The 12472-nt window shown below is 48.5% G+C and overlaps 1 protein-coding gene across 5 annotated transcripts in view; it reads left to right on the top strand.

Moving 5' to 3' along the window:
* Positions 1 to 11465, top strand: part of TET3 (tet methylcytosine dioxygenase 3) — a 119038-nt gene extending 107573 nt beyond the window's left edge. For all 5 annotated transcript variants that reach the window (XM_039460185.2, XM_039460190.2, XM_039460192.2 and 2 more), the window contains 2 exons: positions 2601 to 2937; positions 3689 to 11465. In XM_039460185.2, coding sequence (XP_039316119.2) covers positions 2601 to 2937; positions 3689 to 5469 — 2118 coding nt within the window. In that variant the 3' untranslated portion in view covers positions 5470 to 11465. The remainder of the gene's footprint in view (positions 1 to 2600; positions 2938 to 3688) is intronic.
* Positions 11466 to 12472: the final 1007 nt, after the last annotated feature.

Genomic DNA, 12472 nt, shown 5'->3' with positions numbered 1-12472 from the left:
TGAACTCGGGAGGTGGAGGTTGCAGTAAGCCAAGATCATGCCATTGCACTCCAGCCTGTGAAACAAGAGCTAAACTCTGTCTCAAAAAAAAAAAAAAAAAAAAAAAAAGAAAAGAAAAGCAGGTCAGGCTGGGCACGGTGGCTCACACCTGTAATCCCAGCACTTTGGGAGGCAGAGGTGGGAGGCTCACTTGAGCCCAGGAGGTTTTAGACCACCAGCCTGAGCAATATAGCAAAACCCAGTCTCTACAAAAATTACCAAAAATTTGCTGGGCATGGTTATGCATGCCTGCAGTCCCAGCTACTCAGGAGGCTGACTGAGGTGGGAAGATCACTTGAGCCCAGAAGGTTGAGGCTGCTGTGAGTCCTGATCATGCCACTGCACTGCAGCCTGTGCAGTAGAGTGAGACTTTGTCTCAAGAAAAAAAAGAAAAAGAAAAGCAGGTTATAGAATAGCATGTACATAATCATGTGACCCCATTTGTAGTTTTATATAGCCATACCCATGCACACACACACACGTCTGGGTAAACACTTGACAGTGGCTAATAATTCACAGAGCTCCAACTGCTACGGTATTTATAACACATGATAAAGAAACAATCATGATTTCTTAAATCATGAAGTCATCTTTGTATATTAACCTTCGTATACAAAGATGACTTCATGATTTAAGAAATGACTAGTCATATATAGTGTGGGCAAAAGTCATAAAACTCACAAGAGGAGGAGGACAATGAGAGCATTGTGTTAAAATGGGCCAAGGATTTATTTTAATTGGGTATGGTAAGAAATGCAGACCTGGATAATAGGAAGGAAGTTTATACTCAGATCCTAGAAACAGGAGGCAGGTCGTGCTTCGGGGGCCACTTGGGGAAGCACCAGGCCAGTCAGGAGCAGAAGAGGAAGAGTGGGGAGCATGGCCTGGAGTCTTTAGTGGGGTTTTGCAGGAAAGAATGAGTGACACAGGGTGGCTACACCGGGGATGTTTAGGATTGGGCAGTTTGAATACTTTGGCCGCCTCTGAGCTATGGGATGGTTCCTCATGGCCGTCTACAATTTAAGGCCAGGGAAATATTGGCTTGGTGTGTGAGTATGATAAAGGAGATGGCTGGGGATGTGGGCTCTAGATTTGCTAGTTAATATATCAAAGGCACACTTGCAGGGAGTCATTTGCTGTCTCTGGGAATTAAGTAGCCCTGGGAGGGGCAGCCTGTCTGGGATCAAGACCTTAAATGCCAGAGCATCAGGAATATATAAAATAAGAAAATACAGTCAACGCAAGCATAGAGAGTAAACTTGGGGAAAAAAAGCAAATCTTGTTGAGAAATGTACACCAACAAAATCAATTTTACCAATGAGGAAAAAGTTTTTAAAGAAATTAGTGGAAAAAATATAGGAAAGTTAGAATACATTCTGCTAGTATGAGTGAAAAACCAAATCATTTTTGAGGGCAATGTGGCAGTTCTACTTAACATTCATTCTAAGGAATTAAGAATCTTAGAAAATTTAGCTAAAAGGGTATTTTGAAAAATACTGTTTTTTTTTTTGTTTTTTTTTTTTTGAGACGGAGTTTCCCTCTTGTTACCCAGGCTGGAGTGCAATGGCGTGATCTCGGCTCACCGCAACCTCCGCCTCCTGGGCTCAGGCAATTCTCCTGCCTCAGCCTCCTGAGTAGCTGGGATTACAGGCACGCGCCACCATGCCCAGCTAGTTTTTTGTATTTTTAGTAGAGACGGGGTTTCACCATGTTGACCAGGATGGTCTCGATCTCTTGACCTCGTGATCCACCCGCCTCGGCCTCCCAAAGTGCTGGGATTACAGGCTTGAGCCACCGCGCCCGGCGAAAAATATGGTTTATGGTATAAAAAATTGGAAACAAGTTGAAATATCTGTTAATTAGTTAAACTAATACATTGATACAATAGAATAATATTATACAACTCTTATATTGGGGGAGAATAATGCACAGGAAAATATACTGTGTTAAAATGAAGCCATTATATGACCATTTGCATAATATCCCCTTTATATCCAAAAAGTAGTTGTGTACTTATGTATGTACACAATTAGATGACCCTGGTATTTAAAGTGATTACTTCTGGGTGGTGGGATGGGAGATTTTATTTCCTTTTTGTTTGCCTAAAGTTTCTACAGTCAGCACATAGAGGTTTTTCATAAAAAGGAAACATTTTTTTAAGGACAAAAGGAGGCTGTGTTTAGAACAAGGAAGATAATGGTGAATGGTCCGAGCTCCGCTGGGCAACGTGGTGCCCTGGCCTCAGTGCTATGCCAGAGGGCAGAGCAGGCCTCCTCGTCCTGGCCAGGCCCCTTGCCAGGCATCTCATCCCCTCTCAGCCTTCTTAGGATCACAGGAGATAATGTGCCTTGAAAGTTGGTGAGCGGACTGTAAATGCTGGCAGTACTGTTGCCCTGTGAACCAAGATCAATGTGCTTTCCAGAAACTCTCAGAAGTAGTAGTGGCTGGTGTTGGGACTGTGTGGGGAAAGATGAGGTCATGAGTTTGGGGTGCTCAGACCCCTCTCTGCCAGCACTCGGTCCCCCAACCCCATGTCCTCTCTCCCTCACTGCTTGGGGCAGGTCTGCACCCTGACCAAGGAAGACAATCGCTGCGTGGGCAAGATTCCCGAGGATGAGCAGCTGCATGTTCTCCCGCTGTACAAGATGGCCAACACGGATGAGTTCGGTAGCGAGGAGAACCAGAATGCAAAGGTGGGCAGTGGAGCCATCCAGGTGCTTACCGCCTTCCCCCGCGAGGTCCGGCGCCTGCCTGAGCCTGCAAAGTCCTGCCGCCAGCGGCAGCTGGAAGCCAGAAAGGCAGCGGCTGAGAAGAAGAAGATTCAGAAGGAGAAGCTGAGCACTCCCGAGAAGATCAAGCAGGAGGCCCTGGAGCTGGCGGGCGTCACGTCGGACCCAGGTGTGTGGGGGAGGGTGCCTGCCAGGGGTGGCATTGGTGCTGTCCTCATGAGGGCCCTCGCGCTTCCACGCATCCTCCTGCATCACGCTGGAACTGCGGCCTCTGCTTAACTGTCAGAAAGGTAGCAGCAGCAGGCACAGGACACCCAGCCTGACGGGAGGCCGTGGGGATTCAAGTATAGCAGGACTTGTTATCTGCGTGAAACTGAGCTTGGTAGAGGGGGAGCGCTGGGTTTCTCTAGATTGCTCCCCTGGGAGAATCGGAGGCTCCCCTCTGAGCTCTAGTTTGTTCTTCTCTGAGATACTGAGGTGAGTAGCAGTACTTCAGGACACGTGGGTGTGCTCCAGGGCGGAGGGGCTTATGGGCAGAGATGGTTGCCGGCAGGCATCTGAGTTCTTGTCTCCTGGCCTGGTTCCTGCTGTGATCCCCACTGGGCTGGGCACAGGGCGTGGTGGTGCTTCAGTGCAACTTCTGGAGTTCTTTAGGGTGGGGGCCGGGGGGACTGTGGACCCTGCATGAGCTGCTTCCACCAGGGCTCGCCTCCTCCCACCTCCAGTGGGGCTGGGGGCCTGTGCTGAGCGGGGCCCACATCCAGGTCCAGACTGGACATGCCTCAGCACCTCACCTGCCCGTCCCGAAAGAGGAAAACATCCCTGGAAAAGAGGGAGGGTTCATCCCCAGTCCCTCGCCCAGGGCCTCTCCAGGCGGTGGTGGTGTCTGCCCCTCTGCCATCTTGCCTTCTGTTTCTCAGGCCTGTCCCTGAAGGGTGGATTGTCCCAGCAAGGCCTGAAGCCCTCCCTCAAGGTGGAGCCGCAGAATCACTTCAGCTCCTTCAAGTACAGTGGCAACGCGGTGGTGGAGAGCTACTCGGTGCTGGGCAACTGCCGGCCCTCCGACCCTTACAGCATGAACAGCGTATACTCCTACCACTCCTACTATGCACAGCCCAGCCTGACCTCCGTCAACGGCTTCCACTCCAAGTACGCTCTCCCATCGTTTGGCTACTATGGCTTTCCATCCAGCAACCCCGTCTTCCCCTCTCAGTTCCTAGGTCCTGGTGCCTGGGGGCACAGTGGCAGCAGTGGCAGTTTTGAGAAGAAGCCAGACCTCCATGCTCTGCACAACAGCCTGAGCCCGGCCTACGGTGGTGCTGAGTTTGCCGAGCTGCCCAGCCAGGCTGTTTCCACGGACACCCACCACCCCACTCCTCACCACCAGCAGCCTGCGTACCCAGGCCCCAAGGAGTATCTGCTTCCCAAGGCCCACCCAATCCACTCAGTGTCCAGGGGCCCCTCCCCCTTTGCCCAGAGCTCCAGTTGCTACAACAGATCCATCAAGCAAGAGCCAGTAGACCTGCTGACCCAGGCCGAGCCTGTGCCCAGAGACACTGGCAAGATGGGCAAGACACCTCTGCCCGAAGCGTCTCAGAATGGGGGACCCAGTCACCTTTGGGGACAGTACTCAGGAGGCCCAAGCATGTCCCCCAAGAGGACTAACAGTGTGGGTGGCAGCTGGGGTGTGTTCTCATCTGGGGAGAGTCCTTCCATCATCCCCGACAAGCTCAGTTCCTTTGGGGCCAGCTGCCTGGCACCCTCCCACTTCACAGATGGCCAGTGGGGACTGTTCCCCACCGAGGGGCAGCAGGCGGCTCCCCACTCCGGAGGACGGCTGCGAGGCAAACCATGGAGCCCCTGCAAGTTTGGGAACAGCACGTCCGCCTTGGCTGGGCCCAGCCTGACTGAGAAGCCCTGGGGGTTGGGGGCCGGGGATTTCAACTCAGCCCTGAAAGGTGGTCCTGGGTTCCAAGACAAGCTGTGGAACCCTATGAAAGGAGAGGAAGGCAGGATTCCAGCCGCAGGGGCCAGCCAGCTGGACAAGGCCTGGCAGTCCTTCGGTATGCCCCTGGGCTCCAGTGAAAAGCTGTTTGGGGCCCTGAAGTCTGAGGAGAAGCTGTGGGATCCCTTCAGCCTGGAGGAGGGGACGGCCGAGGAGCCCCCCAGCAAGGGAGCAGTGAAGGAGGAGAAGGCTGGTGGCGGCGCAGAGGAGGAGGAGGAGGAGCTGTGGTCGGACAGTGAACACAACTTCCTGGACGAGAACATCGGCGGCGTGGCCGTGGCCCCGGCCCACGGCTCCATCCTCATCGAGTGTGCCCGGCGGGAGCTGCACGCCACCACACCACTCAAGAAGCCCAACCGCTGCCACCCCACCCGAATCTCGCTGGTCTTCTACCAGCACAAGAACCTCAACCAGCCCAACCACGGGCTGGCCCTCTGGGAGGCCAAGATGAAGCAGCTGGCGGAGAGGGCGCGGGCGCGGCGGGAGGAGGCCGCCCGGCTGGGCCTGGGCCAGCAGGAGGCCAAGCTCTACGGGAAGAAGCGCAAGTGGGGGGGTGCCGTGGTCGCCGAGCCTCAGCAGAAAGAGAAGGGGATCGTCCCCACCCGGCAGGCGCTGGCCGTGCCCACAGACTCGGCGGTCACCGTGTCCTCCTATGCCTACACGAAGGTCACTGGCCCCTACAGCCGCTGGATCTAGGTGCCAGGGAGCCAGCGTACCTCAGCGTCGGGCCTGGCCCGAGCTGTCTCTGTGGTGCTTTTGCCCTCATACCTGGGGGCGGGTTGGGGGTGCAGAAGTCTTTTTATCTCTATATACATATATAGATGCGCATATCATATATATGTATTTATGGTCCAAACCTCAGAACTGACCCGCCCCTCCCTTACCCCCACTTCCCCAGCACTTTGAAGAAGAAACTACGGCTGTCGGGTGATTTTTTCCGTGATCTTAATATTTATATCTCCAAGTTGTTTTCCCCCCCTTATTTGGGGGGCTTTTATTTTCTCTTTGTTTTTAAAACTCTATCCTTGTATATCACAATAATGGAAAGAAAGTTTATAGTGTCCTTTCACAAAGGAGTAGTTTTAAATTCCATTTAAAATGTATTTATTGGATTTTTTAAAAAGCGACAATAGTAATGGTAAAGGATGGGCAGGAAAGGCCAGCAGTGCTCCCCCGCCCAGTCTCGCTGGGCCCGGCGAGCCAAGCCCCTCGGGCACTGGCAAAGTCCTCAGCCATCTGCCCCTCGAGAGCCAAGCGCAGACAGTAGCCACCCAGTTCGTCCCTCCCGACACACACACCTTCCCTTCGGGGAAGGGAGCCTCAGGACAGCCTCTGTCCTCTCCGATAGGATGGGAGAGTCTGCAGAAAACCATCTGGGGTCCCTTTTCCAGTCCCTGGCTTGGAGTCGAGGGGCAGATGCACCCCAGGCCAGCCCCCCTGAGATGCTGGCACAGCTTTCCCCAGAAACCAGGTTGGAAGTAGATGTCTTCAAGCTTGCTAGTCTCCACACTGAATCCTCTGTCCGTTATTTATGGAGTCACACGATGTCACGGTTCACTAGGCAGCACCTCACGCTGGAACTGGAGTGCAAGGTTCTTAGGGGCCACGCCTACCATGTTGCCAACCCAATGCATGCTGGGCTGAAGGAATTTGTCTTAGTGGCAGTTTTTTAAAAAAAAAAATGCCCCCCAAAGTCTATGCTGATACTGAAAAAGGGCTACTGTATCTTTAAAAACAGGAAGTTGAACCCAAGCTGTGAAAAGCCAGTGGTGCTCTGTGCATGGTGCTGTGCGGAGCCTGGTGCTGTATAGTGTTGTGCTGGGACTTTCTTGACTCTTGGGCAGGTCACATCCTACAGGAGCTCAGCAGACCAGTGTAACAACAGTTAATGCATCTATCCTGATCCCTGCATTTCCACATTGGACAATGGTGCATGCCTCATACCTGAGCCTGCTTCCTCCATGCTATCATCGGGTTCAGGGGCCTACACTTAACAATTTTAAAGTGCAAGAGTCAAACATTTTCAACAGGTTGCTATGATTTTCCTCCCTAATTGGTGCCATTTCTCCATTTGATCATTTTTTTCCTTTCTCCCCTCTTCATCCACTTGAACATACCCATTCTAAAATTCTGGTGCATTCATTCGGTTCTTTGAAATGAGAATGTGGTGCTTACTTTTTGTGACATTGTTGAGATAGGTTGGGCCTGATGGGAGCAACACTCATTGTCACCAAGTCAAACGGCTTGGGAGTGTCGGTTGTTCTTGTGATATTAGCAGAAATGATCTCACGCTACCCGTGTGGATGTGGATGTGGTGAATGCGGGGCTTCATCAGGACGCACAGAGGGGAAATGTGGCCACACAGTGGATGACCACCAAGCCCTGAGATGACCAGGTATTTACTGAGCAGTTGTATTCAGATATGGGTCTTCATGAGTCATGTTTAACAATCAGATGACAGCTAGAGGCAAGTTCCTGAGCTTCCGGGTGCCTTGTGTAAGAGCTGAGAACCGGCCTGCTGGGTGTTTACTGTACCTGTTTGGAAGCACTGGCAGAGGGTCGTTGTAAGATGTCCTGAGCATTTATGTGGTCTGGTTTTAACTGTAAATAGTGAAAGATTTTTTTAAGCACTTTTGCCTAGATTTAAACAGCAACTTGAAAAAAAAAATATGTTTTAACATGTAATTGTGGGAGAAACTGTAAATAGTAGCTGAATATTTAACGTGCTTTGTCTATCCTCCACTTTTACCATATTCTGTAAAGTTGCATTTATTTTACAGGACAAAAAATGAAATATTATTGCTTTTGAAATAAATACCCAAGAGCTTATCAGGACTTAGAATTATTCAGAACTCAGATCTATAGGAAAACCTCTGACCTTCAGTTTGACAAGCTAAAGGAAGCAGAGTCTTTAATGAGCATGCTAATTTTCTAGTTTTGAGGAAAAATTGGGTCCTTTAAATGCTATTTTGCTTATCGCATCAGTACTTTTATGCAGGTCTCATTTGACTCCGTGCTTAGGTAGATGCGGGGGTGCCTTGAAAACTTCATTTTAAATGATCTTAAGCAAGAAATACAGTATTTTACGAAACATGTGGAGAATGTGACCGTCTGTATGACCCATGGAAGCCCCAGGTTGGCTGTTGGTTTGGAAGGTCCCGAGTGTAACCCAGGTGATGCTGATACTTGGCATGTGTGAATCTTCCTGATGTGTGTGAAATACACTCTTCCCTCATCACCTCTTGGTAGGAAAGCCATTCGATGAAAGGAGAAACCAATACAAGCTAAAAGCATGCGATGTCTGTCCCCCAGGCCAAACTGCCTTGGTTCGTCAGTTTCTAGGGTAGGAAATAGGCTGCTGAGAGGTGAGTCAAGAGGCAGTCTCCATTGGATGTCCCCACTCCCCTCAGAATAGCGTTTCCAGAGTTAGGCGGTGTGATTACCGTGCTCAAGCCCATGCTGATTTGTACACTACATGTCTAACCTACCTCAAATCTCAGTCATTAAAATTAGCATGCTTTAGACATATATTTAAAAAGTAACTATGCACAGCTCTTTATCCCCCCCCTTGCTGCTGAAGGTTTCTTAAAGAGAAAAATCAAATTTTTATTTTTTACTGGCACTATCATTTTTTAAATCCTAAAGATGATTAACAGACATTTTTATCATGAGAAGAAAAATAAAGCCATTGCAACTAAAGAACCTAACAGCATGACCAAGTTCGAAGAGTCATATTATAGCAACGGAAACCGATGGCGTCTTAGTCATCTCCCCAGTGTGCCCTGTCCACGGACACCATCCACGTGCAGTGCAAAACATTTGGTTCCTTTTCTGCTGTGTTTTGTTTTCCCTGCCTGTCGCGTGCAAGGGAAGTACTTGTAAAGTTCTGTGCTAAGAGATTTTTAAAATAAAAATCGCTTCGCAGCAGGTTCTCACAAAATAACTGGTGCTAGCTCAAGAAATCATTATCTGACCATCAGAAATCTTGACTAAAGGTGTTGCATGGATTTGGGGGTTTTTTTGGTTTTTGGTTTTGGGTCTGGTTTTTAGCAGGGCCAATGTTTCCCACACCCCGGCTTCATGGGTACTGCTTTGCCTTCTCACCAAGGTGACGATGGTGTGCGTGGAAAGAGATGATAGACCCCACCGCCCCCTCTTGGTCCTTCCACCAGCCTCTTTTGGAAACAGTAGTTTGCAGAGCAAGGGATTTTTAAAGTGCTAAAGCAAGGAAAGAAGTAGCAGAGCTTAACTGCTTTGTATCACACAGCAGCAGATGTGCAAGGATGGTTGACAGTGAGTCAATGATAACCTGATTTCATTGAGAGAAATCCAGCCAGACTTGCTTCTAGAGGTTTAACCACCATGAGATCTCAAAGCAAGGCAAAGCTGGTGGAAAACAATATGATATCCCTGACGTGCCTCAACCAGTATCTCTTTCCTTTTGTTACTGAAGTGTGTTTTATGGACTAGGAAGCATTTTTATGAATTGAAATAGTCTAAATAAAATGGTGCTATGGTGTTTTAATGTGACTGTCCCTGATCCTGTCTTGCTGAGGTGCTATCAACGTTCTGAAACCACAACCAACCAAAAACAAGGTGGGCTCCAGTCTCTTGGCTTCTGTTTTCCCTCCCCTCTTTTGGTGCTGTCTTAGACCCGTTTACCGTGCTATAATCTGCTCTGAGCAGCGTTGTGTTTTGTTGTATCGTTCTTCCCTTGGTGGCCAAACAAAGCAAGTCGAGAAGGCAGCCAGCTCCCTCGCTGTGATCCGGAGTGGGCCTGCCTGGCTTTGCAGGCGTTTGGTTCCACACCTGTCTTCTCAGGCTTGATGTGAAAGAAAGGGCAAAGGGTTTTTTGTTTGTTTTTGTTTTTGAGGAAGGGGAGTTGGATACTCCTGCCTCTCCTAGCATGATAGGCATCCTCATAGCCAGGGACACAGATTCTCCTGCAGCCCAGGGTGCTAAGCAGACATCTCTGTGAGTCCTAAGGGCACACCAAGGGAGACCAGATGGACCTCCTTCCTCCCCTGGCACTGGCCGGGACCGTGGTGGGCAGGGGCTTCATTCTCTAACCCAGCGTTGCTTCTGCCTCTCATTGGTAACTCATTCTGTTCAGGCTAAAGGAAGGAGCTTTCTTTGCTCACTCGATGCCACTGAGGCTGCTTTTTAGTTGGTGCTAACCTAAATTTCTTCTTGGGTCCACAGAAGTTGATGTTTTAAAAACTCAACAGGAAGCTCCATTTTGTGTCATCCACTGTCACAATAATTTTTTTAAATACCTCAAAAACAGGACATCATGACAACTTCAGTAAAGTAGATTCCATGAGGGTCTGATACCTGCAGGTTGTCCGTCTCACGACGTACCTGACCTTGAGAAATCTGGGGTCGTTTTGTTTTTCATTCTTCAGCAGTTAACATAACGGAACGCCGAAAGGAAGGAGTGTGGTTGGCTGTAGTTCATGTTTTAAGTTTTGCTTTTGAATAAAATGTGAATTTTCTATGCCCATCTCCTTGAGCTTTCTCGGTCATTGTTGCTGTCATTTGAAATGACTCCCTCAAAACCTAGTTTTATTAGCCAGCCGCCTCTGCTGTAGTACATGGCCAACTTCAGTATACCCTGGACCAAAACATTTTTGAGGTGCATACCCCCAGCATAAGTTACACAGTCCCACATCCAGGTGCACAGTTTTCTCCGCAAGTGCGGGGAGAGGGGCAGCCCCCTCTGGTGCTCCCAGCCCTTCCTCCTGCAGAGCTGCAGGCAAGAGCAGAGCAATAGGCTTCTCCCCTGAGCAGAGACCGCAGCACAGAAATGCGAGGTCTAAAGTTGCTTTTTGCCTAAGAATCAGCGAGCGATTTGGCCTACTTCCTCATTGGCTTCTATTCTGATATCAGGGATGCTTTTTGTAGTGGTATTGTTTGCTCCCTCTTCGCGTTTTGACTACCCGTCATTCAGGGGTAACTCATCACTCTTCACGTGGGGATTTAAATTAATTAACTAATTGGCTCATTTGAACATTCCAAATGTTCTTGGTTTCAATACTTTGTTTTTTCTTTTGAGGGGAAAAGAGGGGAGAAAAACAGGAGTGATGTCACTTCTTTTTCATGTATTCCAATCAAAGAAACAAGGGCAGGTCGTATAGTGGCATATTAATACGTTAGACTTAATCTAGAACCCCTGTAGCTTTTTGATGTGTTTTATTTCTTATCTCTTTGAATTCCTGTTTGGTTACTTGGCTTCCAATGGAGGTGAACTTAACAACCATACTTGAATATTCCGTCTTGACTTTGTAAACTGTGGCTACTTGAAATGAAGTTTTATCTGGGGTTGATGGATGAATGGTAGATTTTTGCAATGTCTCAAGGCAATAGGATGTGTATTAAACTGTAGATATTCTTAGTACAGTAAATTTATGCTGATAATTTTATTTTGTATAATTTTTACCTTTTTGTTAATATTTTTTTCTTTCCACTTTATTGGTTTGCCTCCTGAGCTACCCCTCCTTACCCTCCTTTTTCCCCCAGTGTTTCAGTAAATTTAATTTAGGGTGCCTAGAAATTGCAAGTATGTATCCTTTTTGATTTGTATTTTATTATAATTTACACAAACAACTGGGTTTGTGAACTGTATTACTCCTGGTATCTTTAAAATGTTGTGGGTGTTTTAATAAATTTTATATTTATTTTTTGCACTCAAATTCATTGTGGGCTCTTTTTTCCCCCTCCTTGAACCAGTTCTGGACTGTGATGTGTCAGGTACCCTGTAACTTCACCTGCCCACCGTATGTTGTAGATGCACAAATGAAGCCCTCACTAATAGCAGTGGCAGAACCTGTCCATTCTGCCGCCTACATAAAGGAATGTTCAAAGGCTGTCAGCTGTTAAAACGGGACCGAAAGGGGGAAAGTAGAGAGGGCCTTTTTCTTATCTCTGTTCCTCTGTTTTCTTTTACGTTTTTGTCCCTTTCTTTTCTTTCCACTGGGAGATACCCACCTTCTACTAAAATTAACATCCGATGTTAGGTTTGCTGAAGGATCACTGAATGCTGCTTGGTTCTGATGGCTTGAATAGCAAGTCTAGTAGGGAGTGGCCAATATGGAACCCAAGATTCCGCTGATCCCGTAAGGTTTCCCGTAAGATCCCATGCCTGGAGCTACCTTCTTTAATTCAGATTGCCAGTTCTGGAGATAGCTGTTCTTGAAATGGGAATATGAATTGAGGAAGAAGAGTGAGTGAGTGAGTGAGTGGGGGGAACCATGCTAGCGCTCTTCCCCCTTCCTCCGGCTTGAAACATCTGACAAATTGATCCAGCATCTTTGAGGGACAACCAGCCCAACTGTTTGTTTGATAAGGGCTTCAGCAATATCCCAACATCCCAAGTCACTCTAGATGAGGAAGTTCATCTCTGAGGGCATCTGAGTGAAAACCCCATGATGATCATGAGTGCCAGGTGATGGGCTTAGAGGTTTTTAATCTCCATTTTACTTTGCTTGCAAAGGAACCCACTGGAAATGCCTTGGCACACCTGGCTATCCAGGCATCTTCAAACATGTTTATATGTTTTACACAAGTGGAGTCACACTGTGCTTTGTAACCGGCTGTTTTCCTTCTTGAGTTGGAAGAGACCTAGTTCTGTCCCCTTCCAGAGCCCCTGTCATGATGGCCCCATCTGCAGAGCCTGAGGGGAGGGCCAGGACATTCCTGC

The sequence above is a fragment of the Saimiri boliviensis genome, chromosome 1 (assembly GCF_048565385.1).
Source record: "Saimiri boliviensis isolate mSaiBol1 chromosome 1, mSaiBol1.pri, whole genome shotgun sequence".
Taxonomy (NCBI): domain Eukaryota; kingdom Metazoa; phylum Chordata; class Mammalia; order Primates; family Cebidae; genus Saimiri; species Saimiri boliviensis.
Note: the sequence above shows the minus strand (reverse complement) of the source record. Positions and strands in the feature narration are given on the sequence as shown.